The sequence below is a fragment of the Anguilla anguilla genome, chromosome 2 (genome assembly GCF_013347855.1).
Source record: "Anguilla anguilla isolate fAngAng1 chromosome 2, fAngAng1.pri, whole genome shotgun sequence".
Lineage (NCBI taxonomy): Eukaryota > Metazoa > Chordata > Actinopteri > Anguilliformes > Anguillidae > Anguilla > Anguilla anguilla.
In genome coordinates this window covers 69182479-69201627 of record NC_049202.1, presented here as the reverse complement: position 1 = coordinate 69201627, position 19149 = coordinate 69182479, and the positions used below count along the sequence as shown (strand labels likewise).

Genomic DNA, 19149 nt, shown 5'->3' with positions numbered 1-19149 from the left:
TGGGGACCCACTGCCCTGCGTGTTTTAGATGTTTCCCTGCTCCAACACACCTGATTCAAATGAATGGGTCGTTATCAGGCTTCTGCAGAGCTTGATGACGACCCATCCATTTGAATCAGGTGTGTTGGAGCAGGGAGACATCTAAAACATGCAGGGCAGTGGGTCCCCAGGACCAGGGTTGAGAAACACTGCCCTAGAGTAATGCAGGTTTTTTTTTTTGTTCAGGCACTCACCCACTACCATGATGTTGAGCTCGAACCCTTGCTTCATGGCCTTCCGCCTCATCTGCTCCAGGATGGCATCGATGCCCACGTAGCTGAAGTCAGCGCCGAGCTTGTCACTGCGCACGGGGGGCTGGGGGCCCGGGGAAGGCTTGGCGGGCTCAGACATGGTGCTGGTGTAGCTGGGAATGACCTCTGACCCTGCCAGCAGTACAGATGGAAGAGAGAGAGAGAGAGAGAGAGAGAGAAGCGACTGGGTCAGCTGACTTCCCACACAAACACATCAGAATGCGCATCTAAACTCAACTCCCCTTCTCCAAGGCCATCAAGGAGCGAGAGTGAGAGAGAGAAAGATTAACTTCTACACAGGCGAATCAAAAACATTCAAAGAGCACGAAGCAGAGAGAGAAAATGAGGACAGCTCTCATTTCTGGCTCACACTTCTGCTAGGCATGCATCAGGCAGGAAATGCATCCATCTGCACTTCACACATTTATGAGCTGACATTCATTCCCCCGAGTTTACATTCTATAAAACGTGCACGTACAGGTACACACTCAGGATTTGGCATGAAATAATGTAGTTGTAATGCAAAAAAACTGAAAGGCAAAATAAACTCTCGACAGCACAGAGTGTTTCATCAGAGTGCTTGCTACACAGGAGGCAACCACCGCAAACACCTCACGAGAAGTTCCTACAGCATGTCTACAGGCTACAAACTTAAATAAGATAACCTAAGAAATAAAGCTGAGCAGTGACCACTCAGTGTTACAATGGAGATGACCACCAGAGATAACATGATGGGTCTCTGTTGAGAATTTTACTTCCCCACCAGTTTTGATGTCCACGCTCACATACAGTACATGTGCATTTACCAGCTCAATAACACACAAAATAAAATGTCAGTCTTTAGAAGCTCCCACCCCCAACTCATCAGAAAGGAGAGTAAGGCACATCCCCTTCGAAGTCCTGCATCTCGGTCAAACAGGTGAGCGTGTGAAATACTAGCGCTACTGAGACCAGACCCAACAGCCTCTCAGTGCTGAGCAGAGCAGCCAGAGATCTGGCGGTGCCCCTGGGGTTAAAAACAGGCAAACGGCCAACAACGACTTTACAGCCCGTCCTATTACACCACTCGTAAGAGACCGTAACCACTTCCCCTTTCAAATCACCCCCCCCAAATATCTCCAGCAAGTCCACATCCGAGCAGAGCACGGGCTAGCCGAGCTCTCGCCCAGCTCCTGAACGCGTCGAGTCAGCCGAACGGGTTTTCAGAGCGCGCGGCGGGAAAACGCCGCTCTTCCCTCTCCATCGTCGGGAGGAGTGACCCGCGCGCGGAGAGCCAAAACGAGGACCCTTACCTGAGCGAGGGGGCACCGGGCGCTAACGAGAGGAGAGACGGGGGCGGGACGGGGGGTTCCTAGCGATTCGACTTCGACGCAGCTGGGTACTTCTGGAGATTCTCGAGGGGGCTCGTCCGCAGGATCGTACACCGTACGGCTGCTTTCGCACGCGTGCGGTGGAGCAACACAGACAGACAGCCACACACACACAAACACACACGCGCACTGAAGAGGATCGCTGAGGGGGGGCGGGGGGGGGGGAGGGGCAACAGAACGAGGCGTCTGCTTCATTCTAACAGGCGTGGGGAACCTGTATTAGGTGTGCCAGTGCAGAAACATTTGCATAGGCAGACTGACAGCTGAGAGAGAAGTACGCTCATAGCCTCGTTTCTCACACACACACACACACAGCGCAAAGAAACTAAGCAGAAAAAAAGTTAGTTCTGAGCACTTAGTTTTAATGTCGCTGACGATGATATGAACTAAAACTAGCTTTTTTGGAAAAAAAAGTAAAATCCCTCTCTCACAGTATTACCAGTGAAGTTTATGAAATGCCAAAATCCTTCAAACGACAGTTTCAAATGTGCTCTCTCTCGCTCGCTCTCTCTCTCTCTCTCTGCGGTTAATATGAGAGCAGGAAGTCGGTGAAAATGTGGAGAAAGTGGAGTGCCTGACGCAGATTCTGCGTCTCACAGTGAGACGCATTTGCGCTGAGGCACCACCTTCAGTTCACTGCGACTTCACAAAGACCCCATTTGTGCCACCAGCATACAGCACACACAGCACAGGAAGCTCTGGGCCTTCATTTTCAAAAGTCGTTTCTCCAGAACATTACATTACAGGCATTTGGCAGACGCCCTTATCCAGAGCGACGTACAACAAAGTGTATAACCATAACCAGGAACAAGTGTGTCGAAAACCCTAGAGAGAAGTACCGGTCCAAGTGCAGGGAACAACCGCATAGTTCAACTTGGACCCTGAAGGTTAAACTGATTAACACTAACACAACGAGAACGGCAACAACGCAGTCTATGGAAAAAATACAAGCAGTAGTAGAGCAAACCGATATGAACCAATCACGGGGGAGCCTTGTGTCCGGAGTGCACACAAAGGACCGATCCCACCGTGGTGGACAACAACCCTTCAAAGGTCACAGCTGGTTGGCTGGCTGGCTGGTTGGTGGGACAGCGCGCCCAGCAAGCTGCAGCACAGTGGGCCGGGCGCCTTGCAATCCAAGAAACACTGTCAACTGAATTAACCGCCAAATTTAATAAATAATACAATGTGTGATGTCACAGTGCGCTCCCCGGCCAACTAGCAACCCTGTTGCATGACCCAATAAGGAGAATGAACAACAACAACAGCAGCAGCTTTTTTTTTTTTTTATATAGAGTAAAACAAGCTGCCTCAAGAGATGTCTCGGATGTGCACACTTGGAGGCGGTCGGGGCTCAGCGAAACTCAAGATGTAGGGCCTTTCAAACTTTGATGAGACAATCTGTTTTTCTTTCTCTCCCTCCAGGAAAACAAAGGAGCTGCAAACAAAACCGAAATAAAAATTCCAAGCACGACAAGAGCGCCAGCTGACTGCCGAAACAAAGAGCAAATTGACTGGCTGTCTAGCTCAGCTAATTATCTCGTTTTTCAAGTTACTCAGGGGCGTACAGACACGTTTAGGACACACACGATGAAAATGGTAGTCCATTCTTCATAAATATCATCCTTGGATGATATAACTAAGTTGCTTAATCAAAAGGTAGGGAGAAAATGCATTTCTTAACAGTACACTTTTAAGTTTAGTTAGAAAAACCCTTGCAATAATTCTGACATCTCTCACATAGATAGATATACTGAAAATATCCTACATCGCGGCAAGCCGTCAAACATCAGTAGGTGGCATTTCTAGTGAGCTAGCCGCCTTCCTCTTGTATGTTATTAGCACCACCAGAGAGAGGCTGAGAAACCGCAAGATGTCCAGCAAACAGGGCACACTGAAGCAGCAGTGAACACAGATGCTACGCATCGCATTAATATATATATATATTTTTTTTTTACAGCCGCACTCAGAACCCCCCCCCCCCCCCCCCGCTTCCCATTCGAAATAAGGGGTCTCTCCTCTCTTTCACCCCGTATGTTCACCCTGAGAACAGGGCTCTGGGACGAACCGCACTGGTTTCCCGCCCGAGCTTCACGAGCCGTAGCCACAGCAGGTCTCCGCCGCTGTGTTATAAAACACGATGACACAACACTGACAGACGGAGGAGGAGACCCCGCCCCCTGCCTGCAGGGTTATCTACGCCGTGGTCTCCAAGCGCTGGGCGATCGATTACGCTCATTATGACGCCGTCGTGTGAAAGCTTGGCTCCAGCTCCCTGCAGATGAAAAATTAACCATTCATTCTTCTCAAAGTGAATCGATAAACTTCACTAACACTGGCACTGGAGATTCACTTCCCTAAACAGTATTACCCCCCCCCCCCCAGCCAGAAACTGGCAAAGGTCTCCCTTTAGTGTCCAAATCCAAGCTGTGAAGTCCAGCTCTGACCCAGATGCCCCTTTGCCTGCTCTGACATGGCAGTTCCTAACTCCCTCCATCCATCCATCCATCCATCCATCCATCCCTCCCTCCCTCCCTCCCTCCCTCCCTCCCTTCCTCCCTCCATCCCCCCTCCCTCTCCCTGAGCCAGCATTCCTCCGCTGTGTAAATATCATGTGTATAAAAGTGACGCGCTCCATTAGTGGGAGGAGGCAGGGAGAACATGACTCGGTGACATTTACAGCTCAGCGCAACAATGGGGCGATTTACACGTCCGCTGGCTTGGCAGGGCCGGCCGTCCATCCGTCAGTGGGCTGTGAGGGCAGGATGACCCCCTGAGTAAGACCCCCCCCCCACGCCCCCCCCACGCCCACGCCCCCGCCCCCACATCGCCAGCCCCCACCACTCCCCAATCTGAAAGCAAGGCAATTCAGACTGTGTCCCATGCACTGGCACCACATACCCCTCTCTCTCCCAGCCTGTCTGTTTGGACCAGCTGTGTTATTGCGGGACAGTAAATCGGCCCCCACTGTCCCGAGCACGGCGAGAGGTGCCAACCGTTTGCTTTGCAGCCAGTAAAGAGACAAAGGGGGGGGGGGGGGATAAGCTGAAGGACTCGTCTCTGTGCGCCGTCTCTCACAGATGCCCCCCCCCCCCCAGACCAGGTGATGCTCCGTGGGAACTCTCAAACAACCTGGGCTCAGTTCTCCTTTGAGGAGGGTGAAAAAAACCAAAAAAAACCGAAAAGAAACGCAACCATACCGTATCAGACAAATCCTGCTTTCAGTCAGAGACCTCGCCCTGCGCTGAGAACTGAGACAAGTGGTATACTCTGGCAATACTGCCTCTGCTACAGCAATACTCACAGTACTCTAAATGAAAATGCTTAGACTCAACAAAAAAAAAAAAAAAAAGCAGAAAAAAAAAACTCAGTTTGCTGAAATAATGCACGGAAAACCAAACAGTAAAGGTAAATTGGAGTAATTTTCACAGAGCAGCCCCCACCCCCACCCCCACCCCCACCCCCACCCCCCCCCCATTTCCTGTGATTGCATGTCAGCGCCCGAGTCAATCAGCTCAGAGGCCGTGCCACACAACATGGCTGCCACCAGACTCTATGTCTCCTGCTCCAATCTCCTGCCACTGCCCAGTGATAGGCTGAACCAACACACAGAACAGAACGTGAACGTGTTTACTTACAGCAAACTCACAGCATCTCCGCCTAATGCCCTGCTAACGTTAGAAGGGCGCAAAGGCCCCCCCCCCCCCCAAAAAAAAAACAGTTCCTTTTCCCCCTGAACACGCAGTAGATACTCTACCGTACGCATAAAAACAAAATCTATTTCACTGTGGCCATAGACATGAATGGGAATTTTGAAATCAAGAGCTTCTTACACATATTAACAATTGTCTTTAGTCAATATCTGACAGCTAGGGGGGAAATTAATTAATCAAATGTTATTAATAATTTATTTATTTATTTGACAGGGACAACACACACTGATCAACATCACTATTCTGTGATGTAAATGTGCCAGATTTAGCTACATCGCTAATTTCCTTCTGTTGTCCCTGGGCAGGCTGATGTTAACAAAGAATGAATAATAATAGTCAAATGCCATCATGAAACTGTTGGCAGTTGGGTAACAGTTGACATTTGTCCTGTGCACGCCAGCATCACCACAGGAAGTCTAACAGACGTAAAACCACCACAGAGAGAGAGAGAGAAAAAAAGCCACACTCAGCACACAGCTGAATTTCCTCACCAAACGAAAGCTTCACCCAGACAGCAAAGAAGCTGCACGTTCAACAGCCTTAAAACGATTGAGGGGGGGAAAAAAAAAGGTAATTTAAAATACATTCAACACATTGTTTTGTGAATAACAACCACTGCGCGACAAGATCGTCCACATAAACACACCATCAGTAATAACAATGAGATGCTTAAGCGTTAGCTTAATAAAAAGAGGCCCAGCAAGACGCGCTGTGCTGATTAGAGTGAGCGACGGCGGCCAATGCTCATCACACCCCCGCACTGGAGAGGCTCACATCCTGTGCCCATTAGCTATTTGCTTACTCAGTTTAACCACCACACAGTGCAAAAAAAAAAAGAGTCCCCACAATTTAACATCAGCGAAGAACAAAAAAAAAAAAAAATTAAAGTCCTGCACTTCATTACATTTACAGATGGGAAGCCACAAAAAATCAAAAGCGTGCAAGTGCAGTCTGGTGTCCGATGTCGTGACTGAAATACTGAGCCACCTTTAGACATCGTACCTGCTAACCCGACCCGCTCAACCAAGCCAACTACAGACACATACCTGGCATGCTAACCCACTTAGCCACTGCTACCGAACCACCTACAGACAAACACCTGGCATGCTAACCCACTTAGCCACTGCTACCGAACCACCTACAGACAAATACCTGGCATGCTAACCCACTTAGCCACTGCTACCGAACCACCTACAGACGAACACCTGGCATGCTAACCCACTTACCCACTGCTACCGAACCACCTATAGACAAATACCTGGCATGCTAACCCACTTACCCACTGCTACCGAACCACCTACAGACAAATACCTGGCATGCTAACCCACTTAGCCACTGCTACCGAACCACCTACAGACAAACACCTGGCATGCTAACCCACTTAGCCACTGCTACCGAACCACCTACAGACAAATACCTGGCATGCTAACCCACTTAGCAACTACTGCCAAGTCTATTCAATGCGCCCTAAAGCCAAAGGCCTAGTTCACACTTCGACAGAAATTAAGGTGTCACACAACGTTTGGCATGTATACTAAGGGCAAATAAGGGCCAAGTCCTGCAGGGAGGGTTCTGTCGTCTCTATGGTAACAAGACGCCGAAATAGTGACCATTTGTTTACACTCCGGAAACATGGCACCGCCCAAAGAAATCGACGGGTCAACTGTGAAAGCGTCATGTGACATAAAGAGTATAAATTAGGCATTAAGCCTGATGAGTCACAACACTGCTGCAGTTTCCATGGCCACTGCTCACTTATTTGGATTCACACAAACTTGCTAAGACCTCCATTACAATGAATTCTGACCGATCCAGGCTGTGCAGTGTTCCCATTTTAGGGAAAATTCATGTGTGCTAACTGGATAAATAATCTAGAAGCACACCTGCTAATTTTGATGCATTAGTGTGCTTATAAATTTTTGAAACTGAAGAGAATATGTGCTACTTAGAAAAAAATGTTAGCATAGAGCCCTGCCAAATTGGTTTTCCATATTTTTACAAGCCTTACTTGTCATACTTATTTCCAAAATGACGCCAATAAGAATGAATCCTTCATTCTCTTGGTATTTATGTCTGTTTTTACGGTCAATGGCTGTAAAAATTCAACAGTTCCGTTTCAGTTACATTACGACATCTTCTTTGCTGTTTTCAATTCAAGCGCTGTTTTATTTCCTTTTGTGGCTAATACAAAAATGTAGACCAGTATTCCAAGTAAAAAAATAAGACAGAAAAGTAAAAAAAAAAAAAAAATTTTTTTTAAAAGGAGACATGAGATTAGAAACTATGACAATGATGCTTCCCCAGGACGGTGTAATCACGCCTGCTTGCTTTACGAAACTGCAGGAATGAGGTGCAGCCCAGCTGGCAGCACTGTGAGGAGCTATCAGCTGGATTCAGTCCTGGTGCAGCTCTGTCCACTGAGAATTAGGGGGGGGGGGTGGGAGTGCCTTTCAGAACACTGTTCTCATGGGGGGGGGGGGGGGGTGGGAGTGCCTTTCAGAACACTGTTCTCATGGGGTGGGGGGGGGGGGTGGAGAGTGGACGTCGATTCAGAGACCTGTCAGTTTGGGGAAAGAGCTTGGTGCGTCCCTGCATCGTCCTGACTGTGACTCCATGGGAAGAAGCTGGGTCCTGACAGCACATTAGTATAAAAAAAACATACACTGTATATACTTCACATCAGAGATGAAAGCAGCTGTCTGATAACAAATCTGACCTGCTTCAGCATATTCTGCCCACGCAAAACATAAAAACGTTCCACTGCCACCGGCACAGTTCACTTCCTGGGGTTGAAAACGGTGGGTTTTTTTGTCCTCGCTCAGTATATCGGATTTTATGAAAGCGCCTGGAAACATCACCTTCTCAGTTTTTACTCCAGACGAATCTCCTCACATGTCCTGCCAACAGCTAATCTCTACAACTTGGCTTGAGGAAGACAGGTTAAGCACAGCAAGGTTTGCCAGTTCTACAGGGGAGGTGAAGATGGCCTGCCCACTGCTTCACCAGTGCACTTGAGAGCGGTGAAGTATTCATTCACATTTATGCCTCCAACCAAAACGCACACAATCATGTCACACTGTGTTACATCATAGATGAGACAGATTTAAAAGCACTGCGGGCACTGACATCATGGTGCATCACAAGGAAATGGCCCATACCAGGACTAATATGGGGGCGACATGGCTCAGGAGGTAAGAGCGATTGTCTGGCAGTCGGAGGGTTGCCGGTTCAAACCCCGGCCTGGGCGTGTCGAAGTGTCCTTGAGCAAGACACCTAACCCCTAACCCCTAACTGCTCTGGCGAATGAGAGGCATCAATTGTAAAGCGCTTTGGATAAAAGCGCTATATAAATGCAGTCCATTTACCATTTACCATCTAATTCATACAAAGACCGGTAGGTGGACAGAGAGCAGCATACCAGCCTTCAGAATAAACAGCGAACGCGTCATTCTCTGCTACAACGCGGCACTGGCCGTGCGTTTCTGATGCCTTCGATGGGCTCTCCTGCGTGTACGACTGACATTTTCAGTTCGTCTCCAGACCGAGAGTTCTCCCGGTCCGCCTCGTTCGGTCTTTCAGTTCCGCCCCTCCCACCGGGAGCCCTGGGAGCGCGACCTTTGACCTCGCGCGTCGCCGAGCAGATGGTGTCGCCGGGGCGATAAAACACAGCGTTCCGCGGGCAGGGCCTCCGGAAGGGGCCGGATAATGACCTGGTGCCGCAGCGCGGAGACAGTGACGGAGTGACGGAGTGAAGGAGGGATGGAGGGAGAGAGAGAGAGAAGCGGTAAGCAAAGCATGTGCGTGCGGAAAACACACTTTCAAAGGTAAGGGGTGGGGGGGGAGCCGTTAAAGAAAATTCTTTGAGGGAAAACCAGGTGAACACAGATCTGAAAACATTCTGGCTGTGAAGAACAGGAGGCCTGGGAAGGAGGTGGGGGGTCGGGGGTCGGGGGTCGGGGGGGGGGGGGGGGGGGGCATCCTGGGGGTAATCCTACACAACCACAACTCCAGCAGGGTGGGAAGAAACAGGCACGAGTAGGACATGATTAACTTCATCCAACGTTAAGCATCAGTGAGCCATTGTCAGGTTAAAGGTGCAAAAAGAAAGACTTCCACAAGCGGACTTTCACCAGTGCACACACGCGCACGCACACGCACACGCACACGTGCGTGCACACACACACACACACACTTTCCCCTAGCTCCTCAGTGAGCTGTACACAACATCAGATCCAAACCTCCCCCCTGTACTGTAACTGAAGTCTTCAGAAAGCACAGCGCACTTCCTGTCTTTCAGCCACACACGCAATAAATCCAACGTTCTGGGGATTTTTCAAACGGTGGCGAGCGAACTTAACATGTAACCAAACCAAATAACCGCCAAATATGAAGTGGAAATTACTGGCTGGTTTATAGACTCCAGCAAGACTGAAACTGCGGCAATTCTGAGAAATTAAATTATGGTGAACTTGTATTTAAGTTTTTTTCTTTTCTTAAGAACTCAAACATCTTAATTAAATACCCCTAAAACATGACTCCAATAAGCCCGCCAATGACCCCACCGTTTACGCCAAAACACATTAAGACGTCCGTTTTAATTTATTCAAAGCCAAATGCGTGCATATCATCTAAACTGAACAAACTCGAGAGGTGCTCGGACGTGACCGTTGGCCAATCTAAGACTTAGCTTTTCGTGCATTTTCCAGGGAAAGTAGGAAAGTATCGACTTTTCCTGTAAAATATGCACAATATGAGAGAGAAAACCAGAAGCCATAAAAATCCTCTGGGCCTTGAAGGGCCGACATCGAGGGGAATGCCCAGCGGTCACACAGCGCTGTGTGGACAGAGCTGCTCGGGCCTGAATGGCTCTCTCTCTGAGCTCATCACGGGCCCAAGCCACCGTGAGACAGACCAGCAGCCCGAGCATCCACAGGGCAGGACGCACGCCTTTAGAAGTTAAAATCTATTTTCATCTTGACATTATTTAAACAATGTCTTTCACACAATCTCTGACTTCACCCCCCCCTCACAGAACACTCTGATCCCAGCTCAGTCTGATTCATGTGTGCAGATTGCCAGGGGGGTCCTGGCTTAGTTGTGTTAAAAAAGGAAATACATACAGCACTCCAGCCCTCCTGGAACAACTGACCGACCGACCGCTCGACAGACCGACCGACCGCCCGCTCGACAGACCGACAGACCGAGAGCTGCGGTCGCAGCTAAAAAAGGAAATACATACAGCACTCCAGCCCTCCTGGAACAACCCAATGAATCTTCCCATAGGCTGCTGGCATAGGCAATGGACATGCAATAAAATAAAACAAAAAATTTTAAAATACAATTCATGATCCCAGATCGAATGATCTTTCTCAGGCTTGATTTGGGGGGGTCATGGTGGCACGGATGCAGTTAAAAGGGAGGGGCTAAACACGAAGCCCCCGGCTGAACAGCAGCACACATCGTCCAGACAGATCCAGCCACACCGACTCAGAGATAAAGCCCACAAACCAGTGTCCAGGCTAAATGAAGTCTGCCAGCAGCAACGAGCCTTGCTGTACATTCAGGAATAGACTCCGCAGACTGACCCGTGACTCGTGACTACATTACCCACAATGCATTTCTTCGTACTAGCCAGGGGGCAGGCCCAAACCGAAAGCATTGCACATGGATACAGAACCAAGAAGCTGACCGTTTGAAATGAGAGCGAACACATAACAGCACAAGACAACGGTAAAGGTGGACTCTACATCCCTGAGGCAGCCACAGACAGATCAATGCATTCCTCGGTCTCTTCCGGTCTTGAAAATAAAAATGGAAACTGACATCGATACAGAGGGAGGACATCTAAACAGACGTCTTTGGACTGACAACACAGAACCTTGACAAACAAAGAGCCGAACTAATTTTACTATTTGTTAGCATTTCTGTGAAGCCAACTTGTAAGCCAAGTGACTGCCTGGAATGCAAACATGCTAAGTCACAAAGGACAATTTGAACTCAAAGCATACAACTAAGTCACAAATATTAAGCTCACTAAAAAGAGCCTGGAATTTAAAGTCACCTTGAACCAAGAGTGATTTTGAACACAGAAGCAGGCTGCATAGGTAATTGCTTGTAGTGAATTGCCATAAAGGTTTGCACAGCAATTTGTTAATACAATGCAATGGCTCAAGATTCACTGCAAACAGTCCTGAAATATCCAAAAAAAAAACACACAGGAGGCAAAAATAATAAAGGTAAAATTACACAGAGGCCCTGGACAGGGCAAGCAATTTGAAGGCCTCTGATGGAACAATCCAACCCCTAAACCCACCCACCAGCACCAGTGAGGAGCAGCAGGAACATAAAACAGAAAGAAAGAATAAAGACACAAATGCAGGTCCCTTCCTTCACACTCACCTCGCCACTGCAATGTGGAACGCTGAACAGAAACCCTGAAACACGATGCCAAACTCTCACCACTCCCCACCTCAATGACAAACTCTCCCTCTCTCTCTCTCTCTCTCTCTCCCACCAGGACACAGAACACCTGACAAACTTTCCCATGAGCCAAACACACTGCACACGCTCGCTCTCTCTCTCTCTTTCTCTCTCTCCCTCTGCATAAAAAACCTCGTCACAGCCTACCTCCGCAGATGCACTGGCTAGCAAGGAGACCGTGGACTCAGCAGAGAAACAGCAGGCGCCGGGAACACAGGAGAGCAGACGCTAGGCTCGCTCGCTCGCTCGCTCACCCGCCCTCTTTCCCAGGCTCACTCTCAATCATCCTCCAGCGAGCTCCAGCTGGACACACAGGCACTCGGGTGAAGCCCCGCCCACTCACCGGTCACGTGACCCGCAAGCCAGTCACGCCACACCCACCCCTCATTCACTGAGTGTCAAAGGGGAGCATTGTGGACGCAGCCCTGCGTCCGTCTGCAGCGCAGAGCTTGAGCCCTTCTCAGCTCTGTGCTGCGAGGCTCTTCGCATCGCGCGCGGGACAGCGCGGACACAGGCCGCTGTTCCTTTGAACGCGGTCTGCTCTCTGCTCCCCGGCCAACTTCAGAACAAACAGACATTATAACAAAGGCCCTTTGTTAAAATAAGAGTTCTGCAAATTCAGCAAAAAAATTTATGTGAAGTTTTGCTGAATTTTCAGAATTGCGGGTTCAGATGTCATGACAATAATGAGAGGGTTTCAAGCAGATTGTTGATTTGTAGATGCTAATAACTGCTTGCATCTGTTAGACAGCTAATGTCAGACAACAGTGCGTCCGTGCTGAGTTATTTCAAAACATTTCTCTGTTTCATTTTCAACTCTGAAAAGAATACTAACAGGCGTGAAGGCGAAGAAAAAAAAGGAAGTTTCAGGTGAAGTGGTACCTATCGAGCTCACACCTGCAGTAGCTTTCCTGTGACCACAAGTGGTTTAGAGTCTGAGGTTCTGCTCTGTTGCATGATGGGAGGTCTGTGAGGCTGCTCTGCACAAGCAAATTTCAACATAGTTGCAAATCATTTGCCGCAACAAGAGGGATCATTTTTTAGAATCAGGTTCTGTCAGAAGTGGAAAAAAAAACTGTAAGTCGTTTTGGTACAAAAGTAATGTAACTAGAAGTAATGTAACTAATGCTTAAAATGTTTCACACAACAACTGGCGCTGGACTGTCCATACGCTCAGAGGACCAGCTGCAGTGTATGAGTTGGTTCAGGGAGGGATCTCTGCTGACACTCTGCTCTTTCTTAGCTGAACCCAGTAACAATACAAAATGGGACCCCAGAGCTTCACCATCAGAACATCCCTGTTTGTAATTAAGAAGGAAAAAAAAAGAAAAAAAAACATTACAGGGTCTGTACATATTTAAAAATAAATCCACTGGGTTCCGAAAAAAGAACCTCAGTGTTGAATCTCGTCGTTTCTCGAGCTGCATTTGTATCTCGGTTGGGTTTATTTGTTGTGTTTAATTCCCCTCTTGGAGCCATTTTTAGAGTCTCTGAACGCCATTAACGAGCCCCCACACAAACAAGCGACTGAAAAGCCCCCAGCCTTGAAACAGGCCCCTCCCCAGAGACGCCTCTCAGCTCTGCTCTGCGCTCGGGTTCGGGTTCGATTTTGGAAGCCGTGTAGAAGTTGAGAGCACATGGAACAAATTACAAAACAACCCCGAGGATGCTCAGCGTCCCAGCTCTCTGCCTTCCGCACGAGTATCTACCGTCTACTCAGCTCAGAGAAACGGCACATCTGACTTCCTGAGACGTTTTTTTTTTTTTTATTCAGGCGGATTTTTTTGGGTTTCTGCTCGCGGTGCAAACAAAGGACTGCGCGTGTTTACAGAAACAAAAACAAACTCTGAATTATTAAAGGACGGCACCCGTCGTCTGAAGGAGTGCAGCTTTGGGATGAGATGTGCCATCCATCGCCGTGTCTGTTCACGCAAGGACTACGTTGCACATCACAGAAGATCACAGAACCATGTTTGTTGAGCGAATGCAACGGCCTGCTTCCTGTGCTCCATTTATTTGCTTCAAAGATAAAAAAAAAACAAATGACAATATAATTAACTTGTTCTCCTCATCTCTTTTTTCTTTTTTTTTTAAATGGAGCGTTTCTTTGAGGCCAAACCCGCCTTTTAATGCTGAGGAGAAATGTTGAATTCTACAGCACGGCGCGGTGCTGTACTGCACGTTTGAAGGGGCCCAGCCGCGGAGCAGATAGACCCGGAGATCAGAAGTCGCCGCTCTCACAGCAGAGCCATTCGTTTGACGGGACATGTTTTCCTATCGCCGCGCTTCCGCTGGCTTGAAAGGCCGGCCGTCGGAGCGATCCCATCTGTGTTGCTTAGCGCCGCCCGCGCCAGCTCCCAGGACACGGGAGCGCGGCCGCACGGACCGCGCAGCGATCAAAGGCCCGGGGGGCCTGCCAGCAGCGCTAAGCTTCCCCAAAAAACATACAGGACAGAACAACACACTCTGACCGCCTTTACATCTGTCTATTTTCCTTTCTGTTTTAACTTTTTTAAAATCGAGAAATAGTTTAGGCAAATCTCGCCAGGCCCCCTCTCTCTACAGCCCCTTTAAAGACAGAAGGGCAGAGAGACAGAGAGAGCGAGGGAGAGAGGGAAAGAGTGAGAGGGTGAGAGGGACAGAGAGAGAGATTCAGATCGTCTTTACATCTGTCTATGTTCCTTTCTCTTTTATCTTTTTAAAATCGAGAAATAGTTTGGGCAAATCTCTCTAGGCCCCCTCTCTCTACAGTCCCTTTAAAAACAAAAGGGCAGAGAGGGCGAGCGAGAGAGGGAAAGAGTGAGTGTGAGAGAGAGAGAGAGAGAGACATCTTCCTTATAAGTTTGGAGAGGCCTTATTTGAGGTAAACAGTGGTAGTATGCCAAGAGTGAATGGAGGAGGGGTTGGGTGATTTGAACTTTTTATTCTATGCTTTTTTCCTCTAAAGTAGGGAGATAGATTGCATATCCCTCTAATGCAAACCACTCACAGCTTGTATATTCAACCCAATCTATTTGCAACAGCCAAGAATACACTGTTCCCTTCATGAAAACGAATCTCAAAACAGGCAGCGGTGTCTTCTGTCCCAATTAATAACCTAGAGATTCAGGCTTCAGATGTGAAGCTACGTTACCATTCTGACTGCTGTCACAGGCTCTTGGCCACAGTGCACGAAACGCTGCGTTTTCTCTGTGCTTTCCAGCTTAATAATAAACACTGGTCATGGATCAATCCTCTGGGAAATCCCTGTTCCTACTTCCTCACAGCTAGGAGAACTGAGTGAGTAACCCTCGAAAAAAAGGAATCTGTAATTATATTTTCATTTTAGTTTTTTTTTTTCTTGTTCTTGTAGCCTTGTATTTTTTAATGCCTATAATCGTTTACAGATATGTTCGGGAACAACCGAGTTTGGATTGTGCAGTCCAAGTGAAATTGTAATTGAATATTCTTTACCACTTCTCATACTTTTGAAGGCCGTGAACTTAATTTGCACAACCCAATGTGCCACGCTGACATATTGGAATTTTAGCACTCTCTATGAAACAGCAAGACAGCTACACGTATTCATCAATAAAGCATATGCCTTGATAGGAAAGAGAATGTTATATTCCTGGACGTCAGGTCACATTTTTACATTATCTCCTCGAAATATAACAATTGAAATTCCATCCTTTAAAAAATGACAAAGAATAGAACATAATGGCTCACCAAATTTCAGTCAATCTAAATCCACTAGAAAATCCAAAATGGTATGTAACTGAGTTAATGGTACAGTTGTACCGAAAGCAATGACACTGTCGCTAGCTCCAAAAGCAGCGCCGCGCGGCTACGTTCCAACCGCGACATTCTTCCTCTCGGCAACATTCCCAAGTGTGACCGTTACCGGTACGACTGCACCGCCGGTGCTAGCAGTGCCGTCCCCCTGGCACGGCCGCCATGGATAATTAATCCCGGGGCAGCAGGATTCGTTTGTGCTACGCACCCCAGTGATTAAGATGAAGAGAGTATTCGTTCGAGGGAATAAGGGCTTTTGTTTGAGTCACTCTCATTAATCTGGTGCTTTCTGGTCCTGTTCCAAACGGATTATTTACACCGGTTAATATTCTTAGATTGCATTACGTCAGATTACGTTCACCTGGCAGACGCTTTTATCCAAAGTGACGTGCAATAAGTTAGATATTCATTTGTGCACATTTTATCACAGTCTCGTTTCACGTATCACGTTTGGCATTGGTTTTACAGTGAAGCACGATTGTAAGAAAAGGACATTTTTTAATGAAGTTATTATCATTAATATGAATAATTACTCTTATTATAACATTTTATAGTGACTTGGGGAGAAACCACTGGAGAGAGAGGCAGTTGATCCTGTCCAGCACTAACAAGTAAGGAAATATTAATTCTGCCGTTTAAGGGGGAGGGGAGTGGCTATTTTTCCAGGCATCCAATAAGTGAGGTAAAAAAAATTGCACACGACAGTATGCGTCTCTGCATACATCTTCTGCAGGGCAGTATCCTCACTGCAAAAGAGTTTTATGTTTTTTTAAATTTTAAAATTGCCCCCCCATACTGGTCAACCAACAACCAGAAAATTTGGCGGTGTCCGAATTAGTGCACTTGCCTACTATTGAGTTTGTTAGTTGAGTACACTTTTTTTTTAAAGCCTGTTAAGTAAAATACTTAAAATACCTGAATGAAATATTTATTTCTGCAAAGTATATTTAGAAGCATACTATTCAATAAGTAAATTAACACTTTGTTCCCTTAAATGTGACATTTTACGTCGTATTCCACCGACAAACAAACACAGATGGCTGCGGGAAATTTAAATACCAGTGAAGCCAGGACTGTGCTTAAATGTACGTTGTTGTTTACCTTTTATGGTACACTGTTAAAATGGACCTCACACTGTTTACAGAATGCTTATTGACACCCCTGACTGAATCGGAGTGTAAAGGGGACGATTTATGACACTCTCATAGCACAGTAAGAATAGCACGATGGTATTTCTCACATATGGCCCATCGTGCACTAAACAGTACGCAGTATGCTTAGTAGCCAGTGCATACTTTAAGGACACAGTAGTACGGAGGCTGATTCGGACACAGCCCAGTAGTGCTGCTCTATACCTCCAGACCCTGTGCTGATGGGGTCCAGTGCTGGCTGGGTTTCCTCTGCTTAAAGCAGACAGCTGTGACAAACCGGAAGCGGACCGTATAGGGACACAAGATGGCCGACACAGCTCAACTAAAACACCCGTTCTCCATTTTCATGAATCGCGAAAACTGCAGGGGGTGCAATGTTGTTATTATTAATTAGCGGAAGCACAGTGCCAACAAACAAGCTGAGAAAATGTTAAAGGTGTTTGTGCACCTTTAACGTTGCAGCCACCGCAGTGGTGGGAGTGCTTTCCTGTGTAAACCCAGCAGAGCTTTGCTCTAAACCCGGCATGCTGCAGCTTGCACCTTTCAGGGTCACTTCAAACCACTGAGCGCGTGACACTGCTGACCGGGAAACAGTCACCCGAGACAACCAGGTCTCAACCAAAGCAGGGCCCGGAGGAGAGCTGCTTCCACGGGGAGCTCCAGGCCCTGACGCTGGTCTCAGCTGAGCTCATAAAACGCTGATCCCCGGTCCCTTATCACCGTTAAAGAACTCACACACATACCATCGGGGTTTATGGCTGATGCTGACATCAGGCTCACTATAGTCGGTGCACTACAGTGGAGAGAGGGGCTCTCACTGCCCGAGAAATTACACAATTAAAGTCCAGTACAATAGTGCAACTTGAGCATTACTCTTACACTGCCAAGGAAACTGATTCTGAGTATACTTGAATGTGCATAGGACAATGCTTCGGTCCACATGGATCTTCATCAGAAGAGTGAAAGCTACTGTACCAGAAAGACTGGACGAGTCACAGTAACTATAGCGACACACTGCTTCACACAGGGAGCAGAGAGAGACAGTATACTGCTGTTTCGCACAGTAACTATACCGACACACTGCTTCACACAGCGAGCAGAGAGAGACAGTATACTGCTGTTTCTCACAGTAACTATAGCGACACACTGCTTCACACAGCAAATAGAGACAGTATACTGCTGTTTCGCACAGTAACTATAGCGACACACTGCTTCACACAGCGAATAGAGAGACAGTATACTGCTGTTTTTCACAGTAACTATAGCGACTCACTGCCTCGCTAGTAGAGAGGAGGCTCGAAGAGAGCCACACAACCCTGACAATGAAATCTTCATCAGCAAAGGCTCCGCTCCAAAGGTCAGAGATTTGCGTGCTTCCTATTATAATATTCAAAATGTCACCGTGGAGAGAGCAACGCTGGAAGGGTCGCCGTGGTTACGTAGCCGGGACTTGGCGAGCTGTCACAGGAAGCGGCGGTGTGTCCGTAAGCCTTGGGGTTGGGGGGCGTAGCACGCAGCAGGGGGGCCCGGGGGCAGGCGTCGGAGGGGGGGGGGGGGGGGGGGGGGGGGATCACTCCGCAGGGTCCCGCTGCGGTGGGAAACTCTCCTGACCTACGACCCGCGCCGGAGGCTGAGCGTAAACGGACACTTCCGCAGCCCTTATCTGGAAGAGGCTGTCCTTTTCCACTGGCAGGCCCGCTCCCACAGACCCATGAGACCCCCATCCTCCTCCGCTCAACCCCCGCCCCCTAGTCCCCTGACTCACTGTCAGCATCTCACTGCAACGAGGGGGGGGGGGGGCATGGGGGGGCTGCTGGGTGGAGGGGATCACATTTGCCTCTTTAATATAATACAGATATAACTGATCTTAGCAGCTCTCTGCCTCCATCACCACCAAGGAAAACAGAAGTTAACTGCAAGACCTGAAGAATAAGGAGCCGAAATCTGCAATTTCAGTTTGTTTTCTTCAAAATGTCTTTTATTGTGTGTACCGCTGCCTCAGGAGGGGTGTTTTGCAGTACCCGGGGAGGGGGGGGGGGGCGATGTATGTGTGTGTTTACTTGCTTTGTTCTTTTTATTAACTCTTTGCTGCAAACACAGACGAGACATGGCCTGTCCCACAGCACCTCCTACTGCTTGAAGCGGGGATGTGCATGCAGAGTGGCTGAATGGGTGGCTGTGGTTGTCCAGCCGCTGCGTGCCCTTACCTCCAGCCCCACACCCTTGAAGATAACAAACATAAAAAACCACGTCTGGATAAACAGCTGCGCAGGTTAGCGACAGTAGTGCCGTCCACAAGGAGCTTTTTTTATAGCCACTAACCCATGATTGATCCTTTTCGCCCTCCTTCTCAACCCTTCAGCCTCTCTCT

The 19149-nt window shown here is 48.1% G+C and overlaps 1 protein-coding gene across 7 annotated transcripts in view; it reads right to left on the bottom strand.

Moving 5' to 3' along the window:
* The window catches only part of sept9b (septin 9b), an 87656-nt gene that overhangs the window by 20488 nt on the left and 48019 nt on the right, over positions 1-19149 (bottom strand). For 3 of the 7 annotated variants that reach the window (XM_035405510.1, XM_035405512.1, XM_035405511.1), the window contains one exon: positions 234-422. In XM_035405510.1, coding sequence (XP_035261401.1) covers positions 234-422 — 189 coding nt within the window. Of the gene's footprint in view, positions 1-233; positions 423-1582; positions 1781-11772; positions 11908-12000; positions 12154-15561; positions 15586-19149 lie in introns of those variants that run through there. The other 4 variants (XM_035405516.1, XM_035405513.1, XM_035405515.1 and 1 more) reach the window with 4 other exon arrangements.